Source organism: Scophthalmus maximus, chromosome 12, assembly GCF_022379125.1.
Source record: "Scophthalmus maximus strain ysfricsl-2021 chromosome 12, ASM2237912v1, whole genome shotgun sequence".
Lineage (NCBI taxonomy): Eukaryota > Metazoa > Chordata > Actinopteri > Pleuronectiformes > Scophthalmidae > Scophthalmus > Scophthalmus maximus.
The window spans coordinates 19107082-19134811 of record NC_061526.1 but is presented as its reverse complement, the minus strand read 5'-3'; the positions used below and the strand labels follow the sequence as shown (position 1 = coordinate 19134811).

Genomic DNA, 27730 nt, shown 5'->3' with positions numbered 1-27730 from the left:
TCGTGTCTAATGTGTTTGTCGATGTGCTCCTCCTCGCGCCGAGTTCAGCTTTGCTGTGTCAATAGCTCTCTGGCTGATTCAACTCGGCTCGAGGCAGAAAGAGATCTGTGCACACAGAAGTTGATGCACTTTGGGGCAGAGAGAGAAGAGAGGGAGAGAGAGGGAGAGAGCGGGAATCAAATCTCGCAATAATTGATGGATTAGTTTTCACAGACCATTTCCTTGGCAGTCAGAGGAGGGGAGAAGCAGAGCACAGGAAATAACATAATGTGCTGTATTAGAGTCTGCCCCTGAAGGCCAAACATGGTATATACAAATACAATTGACCTTGGAGGAAGCAAACATATTAACAAAAGTGGTGAGGCTGAGGCATTTCAGTTTGCATGGCTGCTTTCTCTAAAAAGTCATCTTTGTGTTTGATGACATTATGTCATTTGCAGGTGTGATGCAACACATTTTTGGAATAAATGCATTTTTAGAGTCAAGGTCAAAGTCAAAAAACAAGAGGAGACTTTAGAAAGGGAAAGAAAAACCATGAAGAAGGGGTTGGAAATAAATTCCAGGTAAGAAAACCTTCCATTGAAAGAAACCAAGAATTGACACCACAATCCTTGAGATTCATTTAGTTTGAAAAAATATCATATTCATTGCACAAGTCATCTCATCTCATGGCAGCATTACTTGAAGCACGTTGATCTATTAAATCAAAAAGAAAGACGCTCACAGGCTTTTTTTTTTGTAATACTTCACTACCATTTGGAAAATTGGCAGTGGCTGTAAGTGCTGGTTTATCACTGTGCTTTACAGGCTACAAGCGTGTAAGTCTTTGAGAGGGAAATAAATTCAGCGCACATACGCACTGCTTTGTGGCGGTGTGCGTGAACGTTTTTGTGGACTGAAAACCACGTCTACCGTATCAGTTCCTTAGCACGCACGCACGGCGAATTTCTATAAAAGCTCTCTTGAAAGGTTTACGTCAGCGTGGACTCTTGGGCCGTCCCAAGCGGCTTAGCTCTCCTCCTGCAAGAGAAACTGAGAGAGCTGGAGATGGACGAGAGAGAGCAGGACCACTTTCCCCGAGAGAAAGGAAACAAAGGAGGAGGGGGGAGGGGGGGTAGAGCATTTCATCCTTGAGTTCAAAACAGTTTTTTGACTGTGCCACTGTCAGGAAAGCTGCAACATCTGAGGTTTATTCACACTTTTCTCGGCCTCATTTTGGCCTATTTGAGCCCACCGCGGCATTTGGAAGTAAGTGAGTACGACCCCATTTCTCTATGAAGCTCTGCATTTGTGCTGCGTCACGTCTGGACGTCTTAAGATCGATTTTTGTCAAATTGTATCTTAGGCACGTTCAAAGCAACCGCATAATATAAATATGTATATGAGAATAAGAATTCTGTGCAACGGCAGATGAAATCAAGGTCTCAAACTAAACTCGGATCGGAACTCAGCGAGAAGAAGTGAGTCTTGCGGAAGGATTTAAACGTAACTAGGGTCTTAGTGGTTCTGACATGAGTAGGGAAGCTGTTCCAGAGACTATACTGGTGGCAAGGTGGAAGATAAGGCACATAAGGATGTACTGGGTCAATTTAAAGCTTTTTTTTGTTGTTTATTTCATGGAAAACATCAGCAGTGTGTCAACAGATTGGGATCTTTTCTACATGAGTGTAGTTGAAAATATCAGTGGCGAATGTCAGGATTTGGCGTCATCATCTCAAAATCAAAGGAGTCCTTTCCAGGCTCTCTCAGCATTTTAACATTTGCGTTCCTTCACGTCAACTCCCGACAGTTGGTCCCACTCCAATAAAAACTTAAAAGACACTTCTTTTTGGTTGAGGAGGCAAAGCAGGCAGAGGCCTGGAGGAAGAACGGGAGTGAACCATTTCTAAGAGTTTGCTTGTCAGGGTTTCAGACTGACGCTGCATTTTTTTCCAAACGGAACAAGTTTGTGTGATAAAATAACATATTTTGTTCCTCAGCCAGATTTTAGGCAACACAGTGACGCATCTCAGCCTGGTAAGTCCGTCAAGTTTGGGTATTTAAATGGATTCCCCATATTCTGTAAATTAATTGTGCTGAATGTCTGCCATGTCAACCTCAACCTAACCATCACCCTTACCTTTACAAGCTCAATAACTATGTGTTGGCAAAGCCCTCAATGCTCTGAGGCGGAAATAGCATTTGTGGCGTACCTCCAGGTAGAGGCGCTATATTGGGAAACGGTCGATATGGTCGCTTTTACCACATACAACATGAGTTGAAGGACTTGTTGGGGTACAAAGGTGAAATCATAGATGTTCATCTGGTAGTGTAAATAGCAGAACAACAAACAGACATTACAGTCACCCATCGTGCCATGAAGGCATCAGTTTGTGCTTCTGTTTTGATCTGATCTCCAGCTGGTGCCTCCACTATTGAGCGGTTCTAGCAGCTCACATTGAGCATCGAGCTACGCTGTGTTGCTGCAGGACCATCTGCTCAAGACTTGGCAGTGGGTCAAATTTCACAGGCATTTTTCCATGCTTCGCGCTGATGCTTGACAGCCATCAGAGTGACATGGTTGTCATATATCAGCCCGAGTTTGGGCTGATGAGGAGAATTCAATCTCCCGAGTCGGCATCATTATTTTTTATACATTTATACATTAGGGGAGTATAGTGCCGGGAGTGCTGCGCGGGCATTCAGTGTTTGTGAGTAATGGGCCTGGTGTTCTGCACAAGAAAGAAAATATGTTTCTTTTGTGTATAAGAAGCACATGTTGCACCACGTCGTCCACGTACAATTACTTATTTACTCCGGTTGCCGCGCATGATTCATTCAGACAATTCTGCTTATGTAATTTGCTTCTTTGCTCCAAACTGAAATCGCCAACGTCGTCACTGATCAAGTCATTGGCCCCTCCCCCCTGGCACTGCGTACCTGATTATGTAATCCTGGCATCTAGGGGTTGACAGACGGGGCATTGATGACATAACCACAGTGCAGGGGGGCGCGCAAGCAGCTTTCATGGTCAACGGAATGTGAAGACTATCCAGCACAGCCCAAATGTCGCAGACAACACAACAGGGTCACTTTCGAACTGTGGCCTCCCGGTAAAGATGAGTTCTGAATTCAACAAAGCATTTAATATTATGCCACAAAAACCGCACTAAACAAAATTATAAATGTGACGTACAAATGTGAAACAGCATGACTATGTAGTACAAAGTATGGAGTGTATGTACAGCTCCTGTTTTTTCTTTCTCTTGCACGGTACAATGAGTCTCGACCTAGCCTTGGTTGAGGTTTTGTGCTATGTGTGTTGAGAAGACTAGGAAAGTCCATTGGACACGCTGTGCCTGTTCCGATCAGCTCTGCAGTGCCTGGAAGCCTAAGGTGGATTGTTTTGAACGTTACTCTGGGTCGTATAGTTAACCATACCTGACATTTCTCCAGGCAAGTATGTGACTGTGTGTGCGAGCGTGAGTGTGTGTGCACCCCTGTATGAGGGAGTGTATGCTTCAGCGATTATGTTAAAAATAGAGAGCAATGTCCAACAAAGGAACCCTCATAATACTCATATACTAATATAATAAATGAACTCTATTACAATTAAAAGTAATAGACTATAAACTATAAATACACCAATGTGCATAAGAGCACTTAACCCTATCCTTGCATGAAAAATGAACTACGGACAAACTAATCATCCATCCATCCATTTTTCTTTTGTGGCTACGCAGGGTGTTCCAGATATCCCCCTCCCCAGTCAAGCTTTCCAGCTCCTCTAAGGGGATCCTTGGGTGTTCCCAGGCCAGATGGGATATGTAGTCCCTCCAGCGAGTTCTGGGTCTAGCCCTGGGTCTCCTCGAGTTGGGCCTGCCCGGTAAACCTCCAATGGACGGCACCCAGAAGGCATCCTGATAAGATGCCCGAACCACCTCAATTCCTCCCCTTTTTGAAGTGAAAGATCTGCACTTCAAGCTGCCTTTCGATGTTGAACCTCCTCACCCTATCTCCAAGGGTGAGCCAAGCCACCCTACGAACAAAACTCATTCCAGCCGCATGTATTCGCTATGTCATTCTTTCGGTCGCCAGAGTTTATGACTACTGGTTAGGGTCAAAACGTAGATCGAATGGTAAATCGAAAGCTTTGCCTCGCGGCTCAGCTCTCTCTTCACCACAACGGTCCGGAACAGTACCCCGCATTACTACTGATGCCGCATCTATCCGCCTCACTCGTGAACAAGACACCCAGATACTCAAACTCCTTCACTTGGGGCAACAACTCACTCCCATACTGGGAGAAAGCGATCCACTGTTTACCTGCAAAGCAACCATAGCCTCGAACTTGGAAGTTTTTGATAGAATATTAGGCAAGTTTAGTTAGAAATTAACCCCCTTCTCTGACTGAACCTTGGGAGGTCCTATCAACTGATTGAAATAACGTGGAAACAAAATATATTGTGGTAATGTTGGTATAGTTTTTTCAGCTAAATGTTGTTAAATACCGCACAGACCACAAATACCAATACATTTGAGATTATATTTTGACCAACGTGCACGTGCACCCACAGATGCACACTGGTACACGTGGTGCAAAACAATTAGAATTGTCTGCTGAGGGATTTTCGGCCCTAAGCTCTCAGGAGGTGAAATCTCTGCGACAGATGGGCGGACATTTTTCTATAACTGCACATTGTTTCAAAGAACCTTCATTTCATGAGCTCACTGACCACTGTGAGTCATGCCACGGCATTGCTCGCCCTTGAGGAATTCTAGCATGTTAGCATGTGAGCATTCAATTCAACCTTTATTTACCTCTAGAAAGAATCATTGACGGCATGACCTCACTAGAGAGTAAATTTAATACAGAATAAAAACACACAAAAATAATTCAATAGACTATAAAACAACAGAGAACAGATAAGAACGGCAACATTCAAGAGCGAGTAGTTTGTGATCATGGGTTTTTTAGTGTACTGATAGGTACAATTGTGTTTAGTTGTACAATAAAGCAGGTGTCCTAAAATTTGTGTTTTCACATGGGCTATTGAGCATTAGCTAATCATTCTAACAGGCCAAATAATTATGACTATGGGACCAATTTTTAATGAGGAAGCGATGTCTCTCGGGGGCAAACGCTGGAGTAACACACTCCTATGCTGTATCGAGCATCATGTTCAAGGCATTTCACAAGTGTTATACCAATATGGTCAACACATCTGTTTTTGTCACAAGCATTGCACACATTAGCAGCTGCTAATTACCAGCTAACTGCACATTTTGTGTCGAAAGATGGAACAGGCTCTGATGCATTACAGAGCCAAAGAAAGAGGCACCACTTTTTTTGAAAAACTGTGCTGTCATTAAAATGTATTAATTCTATACTGTAATTGTATTCACCAGGGCCTCTCTTCTATATAAAAAAATAGTTTTAATAAACAACTGACATACGTAAGTGGCGTTCAACATGATAAAGCTTGTTGATAATATCAAGAAAAAGGCTTAGATTATCTAATGAAATTACCGGTTTACATAATGCAATCAGATTGAGTGATGCCGGATGATGATGCTGATGTAATTTCCATCAGCAACCACGACCATGAAATATGACGATTGCATAGTAATGGCGCGCACACTGTGCTGCTTGCTCATTAGACACTGAGAAAAAATTAAACGCATCAATCAGATGAGTGTTTTTCCTCCGACCAGGAAGGAAACAGCACATTTTGTAGCTGGTGCAACATGAATTACAGCAGCAACAACAAAAAAAATCCTTGTGTGTGTGGAAAGTTTGCATATAAAACATGATGTCAAATGAGACATCTGGAAGTGTCAAGGACGAGGATGACACGTCAGTGTCGGCATGTTGCCTAAGTGACAGGCGACTGCCAGCTAGGAGCCATGTTTAGAGGAAAATTACAGTGGAGCCAAACTTTGACGTTCAAATTGATCGGGGAATAAAGAAAGAGACAGACGACGCTGAAAAGAACGTTTAAGCCAAAGGAAAATGGGACAACATGTGGTCTCCTCAGGCCCGAGGGGCTTCTCTGTACTTTGTGTGCAGTTATTCATTCATTCATTCATTCATTCATTGCCCTGCTTTTTAATCTGTGGTGTTATTTAGCCTGTGTGCATCCCAACATGCAACATTCTCATCCAGCCCCTTCCCTGCAGATTGAAACAAAACATCTCGTCTTGGTATTTTTACATTGAGACATAAAAGGAGTAAAAATGTAACCACCTGGAAAGGGTGTGGAAAATAATATTTTAGAGATGGACCTTTTCACTGAATTATTTCCTGTGCCTCTGAACACACACACACACACATATACACACACACACACACACTGTAAGAGATATATCCTTACAACATCGGTTTTTACCATCATTCAACACCGTGACGCAAAAAACAAACACAATCCCGAGCGTACACACTCATACACACACGCGAACACACGTTGCTGGATTACAGACATCTGGGACTGTCTTTGGCTTTGCTCAACTTGTGCGTGAAACAAAAAAAAAAGCTAATATTCTACCTGGGAGTCGGGAACCACCCGGCAGCTACATCCCTCCGAGAAATGAAGCAATTTAAAAGCACTACGCACCAAATGTGATATTCATGATTTAGATTCCGGCGGCAGCCGAGCCGAGCCACCCTATCATGAGCCGACGTGATTCCCATTCAGACCGAGGGGAGGTGGATGCAGAGGAAACGGTACCCGGCCCACTGTTGTCTTTTGGGAGACGAACATGCAGAGAAACAGTGGGTCGACTTCACTTTCAGGCTCCAGAAACAGAAAATTGTTATTCTTAGAAGGTCTGTCCACTCAGATCACAAAACCATATATCCCCACTGGTGAATACTGGGCTATATTGTGCGTAAAATAAATGATTTTGTGTATCAAAGCGTTTTGATACTGTAAGTATGTCAGATACTATCAATCTCCGGTGAGGTCGTTGTCCCAAAAGGGATTTTGCTCACGGCTCACGCGGGTTAGTGCGGCGCTACAGGTTTCACCCTCGCGTCAGTCCTGCCGGATTATTTTGAGGGGGAAAAAGCCTGCGATATACTGACGTGAAAGAATAAGAATGTGGCACCCGGAGAACGGGGTTTGCGTGACTGTAACGGGCCGAGCGTACAGCCGGTGGAGCCGGTGCTGGCAGAGCTCCCGGTTCATTGATCTAAGAGCATCAGAACAAGGAGACGCTGCAGCATCCAGCAGGCACTCGGCCGGGCTGCTCTGTAATTTATGCTTCATTGTGTGCGCGCGCGCTGAGCTCCTGATCAAGTGTTATGTGTTCATCCCACTTCAGGCCCGAAGGAGGCGGGCACAGGCAGGAGATGATAGACGAGATGCATTCTGGTCTCCGGTTGGGTACGAGGCCAGTGGGAGGAAAATGAGGGCACAGGGTGGAGTCACAGCCCATGCAGGACAACACGAGGGCTTGCCAGGTGGCATGTGGCAAGTGGCATGTCAGGTGGCACGTTGGTGTGCATTAGTGGGTCTTTTGTGTGTAAGAGCAAGAGCTTAAAATAGCTGTGAGAGTGTGTGTGTGTGTGTGTGTCGGGGGGTGGGAAGCAGCGGAGAAGCACCTGGGGCGATATGAGAACCCTGGGATTTCCTCCTCGGGCTAAGGGATTGCTGCCGATCTCACACACACACACACACACACACACACACACGCATGCACCTCTGCACACACCTCACCTACGCTTTTTGCCACTCTTCTCGCCGCCCCCCTGATCCAACCTCCTCGCGCTCTCGTTTTAACACGCGCACACAAGCACGCACAGAGACACTTGGGCGGCCCCCGAGCGCATACGGCGAGGCAAAGGACAGGGTGGGCTGAAGGCTGCAGCGCAGCCGGGAGTTGAGTTAAGTGGTGGAAGAGCCTGGCGGTTAGAGGATGGGGGCTGAATACTGATCCAGCCTGCAGAGGTGGCTACTGTGAGCACGAGCTGCTGATTAGAGGAGAAGAGGAGAGGAAGAGGAGAGGGAGGACAGTCACGCGGCAGAGGGAGTCACGAGGCAGGTGGACAAAGATACAGTCTGAGTCGCAGAGTGGGAACAGTGGAAGCTGCAGGAGTGGGAGTCAGCGAGAAGATTAACGGAGGAGGCGTCGACGGGATCGCCGAGGGCCCCCCTCAGATCACACGGGGCCCCTGAAGAATCTTCCTCGGACTCGGCCGACGCGATCACTTCGCGCTTTTCAAATCGAGTTAAAAAACACGTAGACGAGTTGGGCGGCTGAGTTGGAAAAATCCAGTACACATCCGAGCACTCGGGGGAATCTTGATCTTGGTCCATGTTTTGCATCTTTAAACCTGTCCTTGTCTTCAAAGCCAACTTATTCGTAATTCACACAGGCCTATGCAAAACTTTGCAAAACTTGAGTGCCAATCAGCCAAAAAGTATTATCATAGAACTGTTCCAAGGTTGCACACCGCCAACACGCGCCCACACAACGCAAAGGGATGGGAGAGAATGTGGATACACAGACAGACGCTTTCGGCCGTTTTCAGAAATTGAATCCCGGAAAATGACCCAAATTCATGAGTGAAGAACGCAGCAGGGGGCGGGCGGAAAAGGGTCTGGACAATGTCCCGAGCGACATCTGCAGACATTTGCGGTCTCACGTGCGGCCCCTCCGGAGAAGTTCAGGGAAATGTCCGCACTTTCCTGTTGACAGAAACGTGTCACTCCGCCTGCCGCGCAAAGTTTCACCCGCTCGTCCCGGCCAGGATCAACGCTCTAACTGCTCTAAATGGAAATGGCAATGCTGCGTCACATCTTCGGCCCTTCATGTGTCACTGCCTTTAAATTAAAGACGGGAGAATACAGTATGCTCTCTCTCTCTCTCTCTCTCTCTCTCTCTCTCATATCCTCCTCCCCACCCTTTCATCGCTCATCGTTCTGCAGAACTGCCACCACTTATTTAATCTGAACCCACACACACACACACACACACACACACACACACACACACACACACACACACACACACACATTTATTTTGTAGAGCTCGTCTCTTGAGTGTGTGTGTTTGTCCATGTCTGGGTGAGTCCATGTGACAGCACTGGTGTTGCATCTAGTATCCATGCTCACGTCTACTACTCCCGACCCGAACCTTCAGGAATTATGTCTTAATGGCACGATACATCAACACGGATTAACGGAAACAATGCAAACGCGGCCAAGTGGAGCAGATGGGGCGCAGCGCGGCGCGCTATGTGTATTACAGTGTGTGTGTGTGTGTGTGTGTGTGTGTGTGTGTGTGTGTGTGTGTGTGTGTGTGTGTGTGTGTGTGTGTGTGTGTGTGTGTGTGTGTGTGTGTGTGTGTGTGTGTGTGTGTGTGTGTGTGTGTGTGTGTGTGTGTGTGTGTGTGTGTGTGTGTGTGTGTGTGTGTGTGACTCCAGCAGAGGAAATTCATGTGACCTTGATCCTGACAAGCAGAGAACATTCAACACCGCGGACAGTTCCGAAGCACACGGAGACATGCGCGTGCAAGTCTTTCAGTTTGTTCCTCTTCATATCATTGAATAAAAGGCGATTTACATTGATCAGGAAAAGCAGCTTTTCTGCAGCAGCACGTGGAAAGTTTGTGATGGGTCGACGAATAAAGCAGAGTCCAAAGAGATCCCCGAGACGGACCTGATGCAGTTTGCAGGAAACCTGCGACCTGAGAAAAATGTGTGTTTCCGGAAGGTCAAACAAGCACCGAGCTCAAGGACAGAGCTGCGCAGACGCGACCTCATTGCGGTAGATAATATGTGACTGTACTCACAAATTTGCGGAGGTGGTGTGTACTGTTAACTATTAATTTGAACCTTTTTTTGTCGAGATCTGTTTTTCACTTTCCCAATAGAAGGATCAGAGTCAGAAAGCCACGTGGAAAAATCTTCCTCGACGTCACGACACCATGAAACTTCGCAATGAGGGTGGTGGCCATTCTTTAAAGGCACTGAATAGATACACATGGTTACTGATGCCAATCAGAGTTCCACAATTAAGCCTTCAAATGTTTACATTTTGTCTGACCCACATTCATGAGCCCATAAACTCCCATAAAGTTAACCATCACATCACGTAAGTTGAAAAAACCAGGGAGCCACACGATCCGTCAACCTTCAGCTCTATTTCTCTAATGTTGCTGCTCCAAAATGGGGAAACAAAACCGAGAGTTGAGCGACCCGCTCGGCGTGACGCCACAGAGACGACGCCGACTCACACGGCGTCCACCGAGGCGGGGCTCATCGATGCTTATCGGCACCGCGGCCACAAAGCACACTTCTGTCGCTCCCCATCACTCCCCTCAGAGACGTCCCGTGTCCGTCGTCCTGGTGCAACACCTCTCAGCTGCCGTCCTACTGGGCACCGAGCAGTTACAGTCCCGACGCTCGGCGTCTGTACAATCAAACGCTGCACGTTCTCCCGGCACCTGTGCGAAAACCGCCGCCCCGGCCGAAAAGCCTCAGAGCAGGTGCATGTCAAAAGAAAAAAAAACTGACACTGTAACTTCATGGGCAACAGCTCAACTCAGATCATACACTATCACTGTACCAATCTTCAGTTCCAGTCACCCCAAAAGCCCTTATCTCCAGGGTCTAATCCCACCGACACGGTGACAGCCCCCCCACACCCCCCCCTGCAGAATTAATAAACCGCCACTGTTAAAATGCCAGCCAGCCTGCTTCTCCGAAATCAATATCCATTAAGCATTCAATTGATTGAAGAGGGCAGCGAGAATACGGGAGGAGCTCGAGTTACCTGTCGGAAAATTAAGCCTTAGCTCGTCAGCGGGGAATGTGAAGTATAGGCAGAGTATGAACACGAGGCTCGTGCAGCGCCTCCAGTACGACTATTTACTGTATTTTCCAGAACAATTTCTCCATTTTTTTTCTGTTTTTCCCCCCCTCAGCGAATTGCTTCCAGGTTTTCTTTCAGCTGACACTGTTCTTCGGGTGGCGGCGGGCTGTGACATTATATTCTCGTGGCCCTGGAGGATTTCACATCATTATCCCTCTCTATCAGGGTCACTGGATGTAATATTGGGTCATTAATGTGTGTTCTTAGGGGACAGTCAGCGACGCCTGGCACGGTGAGGTGAAATGGGCTAATGTCACTTTTAAGCCGGACACATGGTGCTGGCAATTTTAATCCAAATTCAATTGGGGGGAAGGCAGACGACCACACTGGCGTGAGACACAAAATCCAGAGAACTGAAGCTGATTTTCCGCCTGGAAAGACTTTTTAAAAACATCAAATCAAATCTCACAAGAGTCACAATAATTGACTGTAAATGTTAAAAAATAGGCGATGGAAGCTACTTACTCCGCTTTCCTGGCCAGTCCCACTGAGCGGCACAGAGTGCTGGGAGTCTGCGGCACCAAGGACTTGCAGCAGGGGCTCCTCTTGTCCTCCTCGGCCGGGTCCGGGCTGATCTGGCCCGTTTGGGGCGACTGCGGCGAGGTGGGGACGAGCTGCAGCTGCTGCGGGTGGTGGGAGGACGGCGCAGGGGGTGTCGGGTGCTGCTGAGGCTGGGCCGATAGACCGGGGATCTGCTGCGGAGGATGCTGATGATGCTGATGCTGATGCTGATGCTGATGCTGCGGCGGCTGTGGCTGCGGCTGCGGCGGCGGCGGCTGCTGCTGCTGCTGCTGCTGCTGCTGCTGCGGCGGCGCCTGCTGGCCGAGGTGGACCGCGGCTTTGTTGCTCCCCGGGTGCTGGTGGAGGTGGGCCGGCGCCTGGGGACTGGCGCTGCGGTGAGTCGGGGGGTGGTGGTGGTGGTGGTGGTGTTGTTGTTGGTGCTGGTGGTGATGTTGCGGCGGCTGCTGCTGCGGCGGCGGCTGCTGGACGTAGTGGTGGGGGTCGCGCAGCAGTCGATTCTCCCCGATCAGGTCCTCCACCTTTCGCTCGAGCTCGTCGATGCGCTGGCGCTGCGTCTGGATCAGGCTCTGCTGGTTCTGCACGATCGTGGTGAGCTCCTTCAGGTAGAGCACGGCTTTCATGGGATTGTCCAGCAGGCTCTCCATCACTGACTGTAGCTGTGACCGTGTGCCCGGCGACGCTGGCTTCGTCTTCAGCTGCTTCTGGCGCTCTGGCGACGGGGCCTCTGAACGGTGCGTAACCGGGGATGCTCTGGCGGCCGTTTGACGCTTCTTCGCTATGGTGGGGTTTGGGTTCTCTCTCTCCCTCCCCCTCCCTCTCTCTCTCGCTCTCTCCCTCCCCCTCTCCCTCGCTCTCTCTCTCTCTCGCTCGCTCGCTCTCTCGATCGATGCTTGTGAGGATACCAGAAATGGTGCTGATGCAAGAGGAGACCAGCATCAGCGAGAGTGCGGAGGCGGGGCCTGTGGTGGGCGGGTGATGTCACCACGCAGGGAAACGCGAGCGATCTCTTCACCGGTCAGATGTTTGTCACACTATCACTTAGAATCAATGTTGGTCACCTGCATTTCATTCGGCACTTAAAATGATTCTAAACTACACCGCACGTCCTGCTCACGTGTCCTCTGTAGTTGTTTATATATATATATAAATATGAAATATGCATAAAGGAACATAGTCCTAGTGGACTCATCCTGCCCTGAGACTGGTCCACGTCATCGCAATGCCTGACATTTTCTTCTTGATACTTACTTCTGGCGTCCCGAGATGTGACCTCGGATGTGATTGTGTCGGTGATTCTCGTCTCATCTTATTCTATCTTATCTTATCTTATCACACCGAAGTCTGGTAACTCACCTTTCAGGATGCGGCCCTGCAGGACAATGTTATTGCTTCCTCCTCCGAAGGCAGCTCAGTAAGCATCTCGGTATAAAAAGAAAAATGAATTGATGACTTCTTCTCTTTTTGCAGGTAGGTGTGCAGAAGGTTCTTTGCAGCATCGCCATATTTCCACAGAGTTTCTCATATGCAAACAAATCATAAGTCTCCCTCTGGTTTGTGTTGGGGGGCGGGGGGCATGAATCTGCCAATGAAACCGGGCGGAGGAAGCAGCTCGTCTTGTCTGTGCCTCGATGTCTCTGACTTAACCACAAGGGGAAAGAAAAACAAGACAAGTCAACCAGAGAGATATCACGCAGGCTCAACAGGGAAATGGTCTTTCTACAAAAGTGACGTCTCACTGAGACCCTGTAGTGACGCTTCGGATTTGAACTTTTTTCTTGCTTTGAAATGTTCACAGGCTTTCTACTCGACTCTCTGTTGCCAACAAAATCATGTTTGCGCGTGCAATAAGCCTTATTAATTGCATTTTTTGGTCGACGGAGCTTTTTACACCGACAGGATGATTCAAACGGGGGGGGGGAGAAACTGATGTTTATTCATTATCAGTTCTTTTTGAAATCTAAAGGGTGCACACCATGCAGCAAGAGTGAATTACCGTTAATTAGTGTCAAAGTCTAATGAAGCGGGGGGGGGGGAAGACGGTCCGCCACATTCATATCCGGAACAGGAGTGACATTGCGGTGATGAAAGCTGTTTTGTTTGGAGAGCAGAGAAATGGAATTGTTATATTTATTTTCTTTTATTCAAAGTTGCATCCAAGCTCTTCTAAAAACCGCTCAGAGTAAATATGAACATCACATGATTGAGGGAGTGAAATATTGGGACCGCCGTGGTGATGCAGCCAGGCCTCCTCCTTCCATATGGCTGCTTTACAAATGAGTTTTGCCGCAGGACTGTAAAAGAACAAGAGAAAAAGAAATGGCAACGGTGCCAGCAGTGACTTTGGCGCCTGGGTTTGACATCTGCGAGCCTCAGCCTTACTTATTATGGACTCTCCGCTGGAAGGTGGCGCAACCCACCTTTCACACCAATTACCTCGCGAGGCAGCCCGGAACGCCCGGGCGGGTCACGCATCCTTGATGTGGAACGACAAGGACGGGCCTCAGAGTGTGATGTGAATTATTAAGTTTCCCTGCACCTGAAGATGAGAAGGCCTCAGGTGCCCTTCTGTGGGGGGAACAAATACACACACCTAAGGTAAATACAGCACATTTAAAAACTACACGACCTTAGAGGGATTCAAACTAACCATTCCCCCCCCCCCCCCCTCGTCTTGGGATCCTTCTCCAGAACTGTGTTACATTAATATAGGCTCAGTCCCCAGAGTGCTGTTGTGTCCCAGGTTGGTGGCTTGGGTGAAAGTAGACCAGCTGTATTCTCTCTCTTTCCATTGTTCAGTGACCCTGACCGAGTCCAAAGTAACATACGTGAAAACGGAAAGTTGTCTTTCATAGCAAAGAGTGTCTGGGACAAATCTCAATGATTCTTAGCACCCATATACATCATTTTGAAAAGTTATATGACGGCTCTTTTCCGTACTATCACTAGAGCAGTAAGGAGGATTTCTCACTTTCCCCCGATCTTCATCCTCTGTAAAACAACGCTGCTCCACTCCTTAGCTCTTCTGGAGGGGCGGCGCTCCTCACTGATATCGATAAATGACGTGTTGCACGCACACCTCGACTTGACTCAGAACGCGAGAGACTTGATGCCCCCAGATGACTCATTGGTCGTGAGTGCTTTGTGTGCGTCATTACCATCCCTTTGGAATAGCGCTAGAAAAAGAAAGACTTTTGCTTGCGAATGATGCTTGAGCGAGTTCACGCATAGTAAAAACTTGATGAGGAGGAGAAACAGATCAAAATGGGTTTTTTTTACCCCCGAGTACTTTGGAGCATTAATGGCATTTAGTGCAGACGACACGACGAAGCAATTCACGTCAGGTAGAGATTGATCCCTTGCAACGCTACACCTCCTCGCTCTGCAGATGAGCAAGTCGCTAAATCATTGACACCGCGAGCATCTGAATAGGAACATCACATTTCAGACAAGATGTAGACATGATTATTTAGTTTTCAAGGCAGTTTGTTGGTTTTTAATTTCATCATTAACCTCATAAGGGAAAATGTGGGCTGCGCTGCTATCGCAATCCATCACATGGTTGAAATATTTCGCCCTCAATCTAGAAATATCAATGCTGGTGCTGCTAGATGAGAAATCAGAGGATCAACAAGGAGGATCATTAGGATTCATCCTCTGGGGACCATGAAAAAGAAATCCACTCCATCTATCTTCTCTGTGCCAATCAGCCCAATCTAGACCACTTAGATTGGCCAGTCGACGAGCAGGCTGCTTAGCTGAGAGTGGCTGGGAAATACATTTGAACGGATTCAGACGTTAAAATGTTCACATTTTCAATTTAAATATCTAACTCAATAAGAGTAAGCGAGGCCCACACTGAAGGCAGGAAAAAAAACTCTGCACACTGCTCGGCGGAATCCAGGTAAAAACTTTTTTATATACAACCCGTTGGTAAAAACCCATTATTCTTTTTATTGATTTACCCGAGTTTCTCTACGCGGAGGGGGAGGTGGAGATAAAAGAGGAGCGGATGAGTAATAAAGGGAGTTTCAAGCTTCAAGTAAGTAAGATGAGGGTTGTTGTAAAGGGGCTACAACAACTTAGTTTGCACCTCATGATTTAGGAGCAACTTATTTTACAGATCACAAGGACGTCTAAAGGATATGGACAAACGATAGCCCCCATACTGTTTGGTGCTGTTGCCAATCAGTAGCTGTTTGTGCAGACTTTTTTTTTTTTTTATCTTCTACGATGTCAAGATTACAACATCACTGTTAATTATATATCGGGACACAGTCGCTCCAGGGAGACCTCTCTCTGTGTGTCGCCTATAGAGGGCTTTGATTCCAGTGGCAATGTAAGCACCTAGGTTTCAGTTTCCCCGGATATTACCAGCGGCTTTTAAAAACAATGTCTTCATTTCAACGGCGTTCAAAAGACCAGTATTCTTGTTAGGCAGAATTTAAGATCTGATTTATCCAGCATTTTGTATTTGTAGCCCCTTTCGAAATCTTCCACCTGATTAAAAAGCAGGGGGAATCTTTAATGGGTCCATCTTGTTGACCCCTGGCCAGCTTTGGTTTCCAAAACCAATACCCATCAGCCCTCTCTCCTTCCCCGTTGGCTCAGAGGAGATCAATATCGAGGAGGTAGCAAGGTCACGGGCACCTGTTATAGATTAACTTAAACCATTAGATGTGATGGGTGGAAAAGTGTGGATGGTGCAGCTCTGGGGTTAAGATGCAGCTTGGCTGCAAATATATAGAAGTGAAGTTCCATCGATTGTTCAGTTTAACGTTGAGCTTTTTCCCAAAATGAGAAATGAGGAGATACTGTTTTTCGAATTTTAGAAGTTTTGGGGTTCCCAGTGAGGGTAACAACCCCCCGCTGGGAATTCTTGGGCTTTTACCGGATTTGAAAAACATATATATACATCTATGAACAAGTCTCTAGAAGCAATGCTCTCGCGATTCAAACAGTCCCTTAAAATGTGTGTGAATATTTCATGAGTTGCAACTGAGAGAAAAAATCTGCCAATATCCCCCCACTGTAAATGATAGATTCCCTCGAGCATGATCACCAAGGTGAACGTGTTAGGGGAATGAGCATGTGTGGAAAAAGTGAAAGGAGTGGAGCTCAATCCCCCGACTTTGCTCTGTCGAACAGAGCACTTTAGCATTTTAGCACCCTTCAGCTCGTTGTTTTGGCTTCACCGTCGTGGGTTCACTCTCGCTGCTCAGATCCACCTTGTCTCCAGCTGCGACTCCTATTTTTAGCAGCGAAAGCTCCAGTAAACACATTTCACGCTATACCTGCTGCAGCACACACACACCAAACAGCTAACAGACACAACCAGCGACTAGCTAAGCAGCTAATGATCCAAATATTTCTCTCGGGAGACTAAATCTGAGCTTTAAGGAGGGGATCCGGACGTCTACTGAATGGCTGTCGGAGATTGTCCAAGTAAGATGCAGATAAGGTTATATGTGTGTTGAAGACATATAATAATAATTTCTTTATTGCACAGTTCATATAAATATACCTAATGCTGTGGAGGAGCTCGAATAAGCCCAAAGCCCAATTATTCATCTGTATTTCAGGGGCAGATGTTCCAAAGTCATCCTGAAAATGAATATTAAGCTATTGTTTAACTTGGGTTTAGCCTGAGTTCAGTCTCCTGTGCAGCAAGAAGCTACTTTCTAGACATGAACCAGATGTATGCCAAATTATATTCAGTTTCTCCACATTTGGATATTGAAATATGAGGATAGAAGAAGATATTAAATGATCCGCCTCATTAAGGCAACTTTTACTTTGAGTTCAAGTGAGGCAAAGTCAACTCTCAACCTTTTCTGCTGGCTCGAACATGTTTTGCAGTGCATTAGAAATATACATCTTCGTTATTTTTGCTCATTTCTATCTGCTGCCTGTGAATGTCTCATTCAGGTTGAAAAGAGCTTCACCCCTCGCTCTGAATCCAATTAACACTTTTTGACTGAGGGGAGCATATTGCGTATACAGGATCTGTGTGCGTGCGTGCGTGTGTGCGTGTGTGTGTGTGTTTCTCACACTGTTTAAACCCTTGACACCAACACTCTAATGCTCTTTTTAAAGCTCATTTTCAGTGTCATTACCTCCAAATATATCCGTGAAAGAACCAGGATTTGGCTCTGGAAGCTGCTTATTTGTCACATCCGCGCGGAAAGCTGTGAACGCACACAGTAGCTAGTTTGTGTGAAGCACAAGCCCAGAGGTCACACAAAGCGGCTTTTTCACGGGGACATCGCCAGTTTGTGGCCCCAAAACCAACAGGGGGGATGTAAGTGTGGGGAATAAATGAATGTATATCTCCCTTGCCTTCTCGGAAAACCGTAATATGTATTTGTGCTTTGAGGAATAGGCAGTCCATAATACATGTCCCATATTGTGCTTTTTCTGCATTTTCCCTTCATTTCAGACCAGTAATCTTTGTCGCTGATTTCTTTTTGCGGACTCACTCTCGTTTTCCTCTTTTCCTTTTGGGGCTGTGCGAAAAATGAACCTGCACTGCTCGCGGTAGTTATTTGTCACCAGGCTCCACTCCGTTCTCAACGACTCGTGGAAAAACGCGCTCTTTTTTGGTCTGTCGTCACGAATGCGGATCGAGAGGTGTAAAAGGGCAAGGGAGTTCATTTGTGTCGCCGCTTTTATTTGTATCGGCCAAAAATGGCACATCATGAATTGAGCAATTTTCCAGCAGCTGCCAATATAGGATCTTCTTTATCACGAGAATTAAAAGGAGACAGAAGTTTAATCTTCTAATAATTACTCTGGAACAGACAGAAACTGACTCGACATTCTTATTGAAATTGAAATATATCTGCCACAGTAGATGTGTTGCTACAATTGTGTACTGCCACCAAGTGGCTCTAGCAGTGCAGCACAAGTGTGTGCAGTGTGTCGTCGACCCCCCCCACCCACATGAACAATAACTGACACCGACTGTGGTGGGTTTTGGCACATCAAGCCGCACTTGAATGTGTTTGTCATCCCACCAGGATTCTTGGGAGACTGCGGCGTCGTGAACTTTTGCACTGCATCTAACTGTCACCGCCATGCGCCGTCGACATGAGGGCACTGTGGATATCACATCTGGACCATTTGTCCCGTGTGAAGGTCGCCCTCCCTCTCTACCTATTTATAGACACAGCATGTGTGTCCAGACCTGCTTATGCTTTTCATTAGCGGCTCGCCAAGACTCGGTGCTAATGTTGGTGTTACTGTCGTTCTTCAAATAACAATGGCTGGGCAGCAACCGAGAAGAAGCACATGCACGCATGCATGCGACGTGTGGGACAACAACGGCAGTGGCTTGTTCTATCCAGCTCCAGTTTTGCTTTCCAGCGCTGGGAACCATGGATTTAATGAACTGATTATTATCAAACTTTATTTGTTAGTTGCAATTTTGGATACATTGCGTTTACTTTGAATACATTATGTCACTCCTTCTTTTAATGGATGTGTCTAAGAGATTTATATTAAACATTATTAAGCTGAATTTATCTAAGTAACAACCCCCCCCCCCCCCCCCCCCCCCCCCCCCTCCCCGCCGCCTCGACTTTTTAATCCATCATCAGCCAAGCTATTTTCCATCCTCTAACGTGCCGCACATGAACCAACGTGTGCCAATCAAATGAAACATGATAAAGTCAAGTACAGATATGGAACATCAATGACTGACACGGTTTATTCTTATCCACTTTAATTGTCCAAAGATGTCATAACAAAACAAAACAATAATCTCTCGGTAATAAAAACTTGCGGTCTCTACTCATCCTACACTTTTAAGTGCTGTGAGTCATTGCTTAGGAAAATTGGCATCAAGCTCATGGTGGCGCCGCTGATGAACGGGGGGGTTATACAAGCTTTTGACCTGATGCTTAATTCCTAAATGAAGTCAATTAGCTTAGCCACAATTCTTTCTAGACAGCTTCCTTTCGCCCTCCTGCTTTGAATTGATCAGCCTCATCACCTGCAGCGTCTCACTGTGCTCCGCCGGCTGTGTCGAACATCTTCTTGCGGCCCTCCATGCCGGACATGGCCTCCACGTTCTTACGCCAGTCACCCACTTCATTGGTGAGCACCTGTGCATTGAAGAAAATCAATGTAATCACAATTAAAGGTGACATATTATGCTCACATTCAGGTTCATCGTTTCAGTTTGGGTTATAGCTTGAAAAGGTTTAACGTTGCTCTAATGTTCATAAAACGCATCGGTTTCCTCAGACTGTCCATCCCTGCAGCTCCTCTTTGCGGCCTCTCTCTGAAACACTTGGTTTTAGCTCCTGTCTCTTTAAGGCCCAGTCTGCTCTGATTGGCCAGCTGGCTCACTTTGTTGTGGTTGGTCAACCACTTCCAGCGCATGTATGAACATACACACAAAAACCTATATAACACGCTAGAGGAAAGGGAAAAACTGAGCATTATATATCTCATTCCCAAGAGGAGAATAAAAAGTTGTTGACATGTCTATCTTTCCCTTGTGTCCAACACTTGTTTGCACGAGGAAGCAACAGCAGACTGACAGACTACAGGAAGTCCTTGGTCACCTTGTCCGTTTTGACGTCGTCCTTCTTCACAGACTTGAGGTTGGATCTGAGGTCCATGGAGCCCTTGTGTTTGGAGCCCAGGAGAGCTCGCATCATCTCATCTGCTGACACCCTCACCTTCCTCAGGGCAGGCTTTTTGAACTTGCCCCCAAGGTCCTGCACCTTCAACTTCAGCTCGTGGATCTAAGGAAATGGAATGGAATTCATGAGACTTTTTTTTAAGAACTAGGCTACATCCAATAAAACTGCAATCTCAAAGTGCAGTGTTGGGGAAAAGTTGTACAAGTTGACGCAAACTTTCAAAGAGTCAAAGGGGTTCGTTCTCCAGATTTTACTCTCTGGATTCAAGCCGAAGAAAGACACTTTTCATTTTAATATATTGGCTGAACGGTGCAAGATAAGAAGAGGAATGTGTGCCCGGTGCAGGAGGATGTTCACAGAGACTTACATCTTTGTTGTGCTTGCTCACTTTGGATTCACAGTCATATCTCTCCTCGTCCGTAATGTCAACCTTTGAATGAAGCTGCTTGCAAAGATTCTGGGGAACAGATTTTTCACAAATGACTTAAATATGCTCATAATTTCTGATATAGGGGAGAGGGAGAAATTGACTTTTGTGGTTTATAGCCCTTACTTTGAGCTCCTCCAGTGATAACCCAGACAGTTGCAAAGGGGGCAACTTCTCTCCCAGATAACGCACTTTCTCTTCCTCCCTATCCTGCGTCTCCCTCTCCAAATCCTCACAGGCTCTTGTGAGGAGAAGCATCTGATTGGACAAAACGGATGTCGATCAAAACAGGCGTGGAAAATCAGAGAAGAGCAACTTTAGCCTGGTCGTTCAACTCGTCAGCACACCCACCCACCAACTTTATATATTGGACTTGTCTGTATAGTTGTGGTAAAAGATGTATGATTCAATACAGTATTTGGTAGCACAAGTGTACAGTATCACAGTATCATGGATCGGACACGAGGAGGTCTGCTAACTAGTAAATGTGTATGAATACTAGTTTACAAGCAAGCGGAGAGGTCAGACAATGTGGGAACTACGCACCTTGAGGGAGAGCTTGCGAGAAGCCGTGATCTTCGACTTCGGCTGTGGGCCAAAGAAATTTGTCAATATGATTTCAAAATGCAACATGCAGTTGAACCAAAAGGTTATTTAGGTTCTTCAAAGGAAACGTACATAATTGCAAGAGAGGGGACACCCTGAAGTGCATCTTTATGATATGATATAATAAACCCAAGATGACTGATTTGCATCCACATCTTTCAAGTAAAACTTCAGGGCTTGAAAATCAAACCAACTCCGAGATGTTGTTGTCGTAGCTGTGCAGTACACCCACACACACACACACACACACACACAGAGTAGAATATATATGGAAAGACTTGTGAGCGTCAAGCTCGACACCACTTACTGCAGCCGCATGTGAAGAGATAAAACTTTATTATTAGGATGAAGTCAAGGGGAAAAGCTCTCAGGGATGCTGATAACAGCTCTGGGAGATAACCACTGCCAGCTCTTTGCCGTGTGCATGGGGACGACGTGTCCCCTCGCCGTGCATGGGGGATTAACACAGAGGAATGTAACTGGCTCACCTTTACCCCTTTGGGATTCATCGCTCCGAGTCTGTCAGGCCCCTGAAACAGCAAATGGAGTGAAATGAGGCTGGAGATGACAATCGACAATCATAATTAATTTACGAGACGACGAAAAGAGGTTCTGTTCATATAGGCAGAGAATATACGTATCGTTCAGTCGAGTATGAACCATGACAGTGACATTTAGAAAAAAGACCACGACAGTAATCGGCGTACCTTACTGTATCGTCATAAAAACATATGAGGAGAAACAGTGGTGCGTATTAGTACAGTTTAGGAAAAATGAGTCACCCCTCTGAACCTTAATGTAATGTGACCCCTCAAGCCCCCACATAGCGCACAGTCCTCAGCATCCTTTGACAACCGGATTAATGCAAGGATAAGACAAGAACAATGCCAGGCACTATATTCGGCCTCATCTCACTCTTTGGCCGTATGACTAATGACAGCTCAGCAGCTCTGTTCAGAGCTACCGTACCCATATCTGACAGTTGACACAATCCAGACGGCAATAGCAGGAAACGCAAGTAGAAGATTTGGAAGATATCTGTCTACACAATTTATTTATTTTCTCTTTAACAAATAACAGTGATTCTTATTAACTTCTGAAACATTGCAATAGCTCTGGAAATAGTCATTCATCTACTGACCATCACTTAAAAAACTAAAAAACTGTCAAACATATTAGAGTCGCAGAATACACACACATAATGGTTGAAATACTTGAAACATCACCGTGAACCAATGAATGTGTTACCTGTGAATGTGAAAGAGTTTCCGCAGTTGTCCGCAGAGGTGAGGAGAGTCAAAGAGCGGCCGCCGAAGACAATGGGCAGCGTTTTCATGAGAGCTGGGTGACGACTGGACGGCAGCAGATATAACGTCTGGTCCCAAGAATGTGCTGGCGTGAGACCAAGCATGAAATCTCACCGCCCCCGGCGCTGTGACAACACCAGGGAAGTGTAATAATAAATAATGAGCATTGCCTTAATGGTATTGTATTGACATTGCCTCTTGGTGGGCGAAATAATATGGCTGTTCTCCCTTGAAACAAAAGGGATATTGCAAATTCATGTGATAAACTGCTTTCTGACACTGTAGGGTCAGGTCACAAAACTACTTTGGTTAAAGTTGGAAAAAATATCAGGGTAGTGCTTAAAAAGTTTAATAGCGCTACGATAAGTTGATATTGTACTGATAGATCGGATTTTTGCTGGAAATCAAATGAAACACATCAACTTTCTCTCATCGTTATCATTACTATGTTGCTGCAAAACATAAACAGATATTACGTTGCTTCCTTCTAAATGTATTTGCTGTTGCAAATTATTTCTACATGGTTGTAGATGGGTGGTAGGCTAATGTTATCCTTTTATTTGTACCACCCTCATTTGCAATCTTTCTGTGGACGGCAGTTTATTAGAGCGGTATCAATCTTGTCAACAACAGAACAAATACGCATGTAAGATATGTCTTTAATAAGTGTGTCAATGAGTTACAGTTGAAATAATAAGAGTTGGAACTGAAAGGATGAGCCATTCTCTGAGCAATAACACATCTGATACAGTAGTACAATACACACCCAAAGCCCTGGTGCATAGCGAAAGCATTGAATCACATTTTAAGAATAGGCCGGACTCCGATCCCGTTATATCTCCATCTCCCGATGACTCCTGTTAACCCTGCTTACATGAATTCAGCAACATTATCAACACGCAAGATGAATATGTGGGCAAAATATTTTTCACTATTCAGTCAAGTGTGTCAACGAGTGCAGAGGTACAGTCAGTATCTGTATGGCAGACATGCGGCGACTGTTGGCTCTTGTCATTAGCATTTATCACGGGGCAAAGCGTATAGTTAGCGCCTGTGGCATTTGATCCAACCGGTTATTATGATTTAAAAAAAATAAAAAATACTGGTTGATTTGATTACATACGGTTGTGGCTCGAAATAACATGAGATTGTTTTCCGAAGGAGGAGTAGGAAAAGACCGGCTTGAACGGCTGCTACACTGCAAATATGCAATGTTATTTCAACTGAATATAGATCTGTAAAACAACAAACACAAGCTAAAATTACACAGAAAGACCGGTTTTGTTTAAGACAAGCGACGCCAATTCAGCGCGTTTTAACTCAGAAAGAGGGAAGAGGCAGGAGATCGTATGTGCCAAAGTTACCATGGGAGCGAGCACATGCGATGCCAGATCATCGTCCCCATGGAGAAATGTTCCCTGGACTCAAACGTTGCTCGCTTGTAACCGCCTCCAGTGTGCCGTGAAAAACAAACGACAGGCAACGTGTAAAAAGACAAAACAAGGCGACGGCTCCCGGACGCCGATTCCAACTGGAACGGCTGAGGTGAATATAAAGGACGAGACGTGCACAGATCTCACGTTCACGTCACCAAAGTTAAAGTTCGACGACAGCAACGCCGCCTTGCTTTTGAAGATGGCAACATTCTAAACCATCAGGTTTATAACCTCGTGGAATACACAAGTGTCACTTTTCCTGCATTCGCCACCACATGCTAAGAATCAGTCCATAGTATGTATTGAGGATGATGGTCGGAAACGTTCACCTTATTTAACATTTATCTGCGTTGTGTTGCTTTTTAAGGTCAATGGAGAGCCGACGGCAAGTTGACGCTGTTGCCCAACGTCTCCTCGGAGGAGGAGGAGGAGGAGGAGGACATCTTCGTGTCTTGCATTCGGAGTCAACAATTCCTTGGCTCCTCGGCGCTTTGTCATGGTTTCCGAGCGCGAGCGCTAATCTCGGCCTGAGCTCTGGCACTTCTCGCCAACCGCCGAACCCCTCAGCATCGAGTTTCCCTCCTTCCCACCGGCCCCACGCCGGAATCAAGCCGATGAAAGCAAGAATGGCAGGTCAGAGTTTCTTGTCTCGTGCCCGACCCTCTCCGTCTCTGGTTTATCTCAATCTCTCTGTTATAACGTCAATTCAATGTGTCGGACTTGAGAAAAAGCTGAATTCCTCTGATCTACACAAGTGATGCATTATGTTTGCCAACACTTGTGCCCACATACACAGTAAAGGAAAATAACACCGTTGAGGATATTAATATAATTAAAGTTCAGTATGACAGTGTGGGCCCCAGGGAATTAATTTGGCGGTAGTTACCATTTATTGGGCAACTTGAGTTTGTATTTGATCTATTTATTTCGTGTCACCCTTTCCAGAAAACTAACAGTGACTGAATTATTTTTTGAAGTATCGTCGGTGGCCATTTGAAAACTGCTGTTGCATTAATAGAATGTTGTTCATAGCAGTGGACAGCCCCTTAAATTCTCAATGCTGACGCCCGCTGTTGGTTGATTTGGACATGTCGGGGGGAGAGTCTCAGGGAAATATAATAACTCAAAGCCTTGATTTCTTCTTATTGTTTGAAGTGACACACACGGTTCACTTCTCCCCCTCAGCCGTCCCACATAATTCACACACACTCCCTTTTAAACAAAACCTTTGAAAGCATCAACACACTCTTAGGCCTCGGGCCTCCAAGAGGTTTCAGCTCGAATCAATGTCCCGCGTTTTTTTTGTTTTTTTTTAGAAGTCGCTGTGGCAGATCCGTTTTTTCTTTTGACATTCACCAGGAAAGATCCTCGGCGTCACAGTCGCAAACCACCATCCGCTGTCGCCTTGTACCGCGAGAGCGACGGCACCTCAGTGAGCAGTGAAAGGCAATAAAGGGAGGAAGACGCGGGGGACAACAAATGTTCTGTCATCTTTTTTTTCTTTTTCTTTTTTTTCTCCCCGCAGTGATCCTCAGCAGGTGGGAGTGCTATTTCCGATGCAACCCAACTCCCTCGTGTCTCCGCACAGACACGTGCACTCGAATGAAAAAAGAAAATGGCGAGGCCTTGGTATTGGGGGGCGGGGGGGGGGGGGGCTGCTTTGTAATCCACTTTTCTGCTTTCATAATTATGTATAGGTGACAGCTCAAAGTGTGGCCTCCGTAGTTCGCCTCGTGTAGTCGATGATCATAACTAATGAACTCCTCCTGTCGGTGTTTGATCTTCGAGGGGTCTTAATCCGTCCTCACCTGCTCTGGTGAAGTGTGATTTGTTTAGTCAGTTGTCGCTGCATAATCCATGTAAACCCCGCGGGTCAGGACCCGAGCCGGCTCAGCCATCCGGTGACTAGATGATGACTTCCATTGTCTGTATTATCACCTAAAACCACTTGGTACTGTTCACGTCCTGACCCAGGCGATGAACGGGTCCATAAGGCTGTGTCCTTTTACATTTCATAGGAAAATATCCATATACTTTATGGAATGAGATTAACATTAGGGATCATTTCATTAAATGTGATGCACAACAAAACTACTACAAAGTCATTCAAATGCTGTTTACACTTGAAGGCATCAGTAATATTGATGTATATTGTCAAGAAAAATATTATACAATACATATCTTACACCATTCTGAAATGATCATTAAAAATAATGATAGTTCTTTAATCTTTAAAATGCTAAAAACTACACATTATTGTAAACAGGAAACGGTGCTTTTCCTCAAGTATAAATTGGAACGCAGAACTTGTTCTTCAGTACGATTGTTGTATTTCTAGTAGAGAATACTTCCCCTGCTACGTATACCGACAGGAATAGTTTGACATTTTCGTTTTGCAGAAAGTAAGAAGAGAAGATTGATATCGCTCTCATGTCCGTCCCCATCAAATATAAAACCACAACCCGCAGTGGCTTATCTTTGCTGACTGCTGACAGGTGGAAACAGTCATAGAGGACAAGAAGATTATGAAGATAATTAATGCAGAGTATTATTAAAATATGCTGCTTTTTTTTTTCAACACCTGATAAATAATCTTTAGCCCTTTTACCAGTGCATTGTAAAAAAAATTAATATTGGGAACAAGATGCAGATAATATTTGCGATCTTTCTCTTCTTCTGCCTCATCTCCTCACACTTGCGTGTTGACCAGACAATGTTGTTGGGACATGAAACACAGAGAGCAGCTGACGCATGACTGCAGCCAAGTGGCCTGACATGGCATCCCTCTGGCCGCTGCTCTCACCTTGACGCTGCCCTCTAAGACTCCCACTAGGCTGCAGTGGATCCCCCGCATTATATACTGTATGTACAGTACACCCTATACATGTATGGGCAACATGGTGGTGCAGTGGTTAGCACTGTGCTGGCTTGCATGTTCTGTTGAGCTATATCTAATATAACAATTGTATTTGTTTGTGTGTGCAAACAAATAGAATAAACCACAAACATTTCCAATATTCTCTCAGTCCAAGATATTTTAGTTTTTTTGTGAAACAATAACAGCAACTGACCTTACAGGTCATCTACATCTACATTCAAGCCAACCTGATCAGAAAAACCTTGAGTCTGACTCCTGAGTAGGCGATAAGAATCACTTAATTTTCTTATTTTTGGTTAGTATGTTTATATCCCGTATTTTATAATACTTTGGATGCATGTGTACTTTCATTAAACATAGATTATATGTTTGCAGACAAATTCACATCCAGAGAGAGAGCAGTTGAAGAGATCAAAAATGCCGCCCACACATTTTATTTTTTTTATTGGAAATAAAGCAGCTGCAGTAAAAGTCTGAGCTCTGACTTTGAGGTCAACAGAGCATTACAGTATGTCCTAGTGTAAAGTACTGCAGAATAAAACATGAAATAACTCAGTTTTGTAGGGCAAATCCTTCAAAACAGGACCACAAGGTGATTTCAGTGTGGAGTTAAGCATCAGTCATCTTAGGGCATTTCTTTTCATTTAGTGCAGACAACTTCCAGCAGGGGGCGCCAGTGCCTCACTGCTGGATCTCAGCAGGAGGGGCGGTGGGAGATTTATTAGTTTTTTGAAGCAGTGAGTGTAGAGCCAGTGGTAGTGAAGCACACTGGTTGATTTGTAGCCTTGTACAGTGTTGCCTTTAGTCACGGGTGGTGCAAGAGAAAAATAAATAAATACATAAATGAATAAAGAAAAGTGCTCCAATCTGCATCAAGAACAAAAAAACTAATTTCCTCCTCCAACTTATTATGAAGCGTATTTGTTATGATTTATATTTTTGCAATGATCTTACAAATGCTGCAGGGAGGAGAAATAGTGGCATGTGGCCATTTGGCACATGTTTGATCCATTATTTTTAACACAAGGCAAAATGCCACCACAAAGCACA

At 45.6% G+C, this 27730-nt stretch overlaps 2 protein-coding genes across 3 annotated transcripts in view; both read right to left on the bottom strand.

Moving 5' to 3' along the window:
* The window catches only part of iqsec3a (IQ motif and Sec7 domain ArfGEF 3a), a 74464-nt gene extending 62287 nt beyond the window's left edge, over nt 1-12177 (bottom strand). For both annotated transcript variants that reach the window (XM_035604246.2, XM_047336505.1), the window contains exon 1: nt 11322-12177. In XM_035604246.2, coding sequence (XP_035460139.2) covers nt 11322-12022 — 701 coding nt within the window. In that variant the 5' untranslated portion in view covers nt 12023-12177. The remainder of the gene's footprint in view (nt 1-11321) is intronic.
* Nucleotides 12178-19081: 6904 nt separating this feature from the next.
* On the bottom strand, nt 19082-22455 carry LOC118282939 (troponin I, slow skeletal muscle). Its single transcript, XM_035604520.2, has 7 exons — nt 22308-22455; nt 21548-21589; nt 21000-21041; nt 20580-20711; nt 20394-20483; nt 19946-20128; nt 19082-19480 (listed from the first exon to the last, which is right to left on the bottom strand). The coding sequence occupies exons 2-7, from the start codon at nt 21566-21568 to the stop codon at nt 19379-19381; spliced, it is 570 nt and encodes a 189-aa protein (XP_035460413.1). The 5' UTR covers nt 21569-21589; nt 22308-22455; the 3' UTR covers nt 19082-19378.
* Between the last annotated feature and the right edge of the window lie 5275 nt (nt 22456-27730).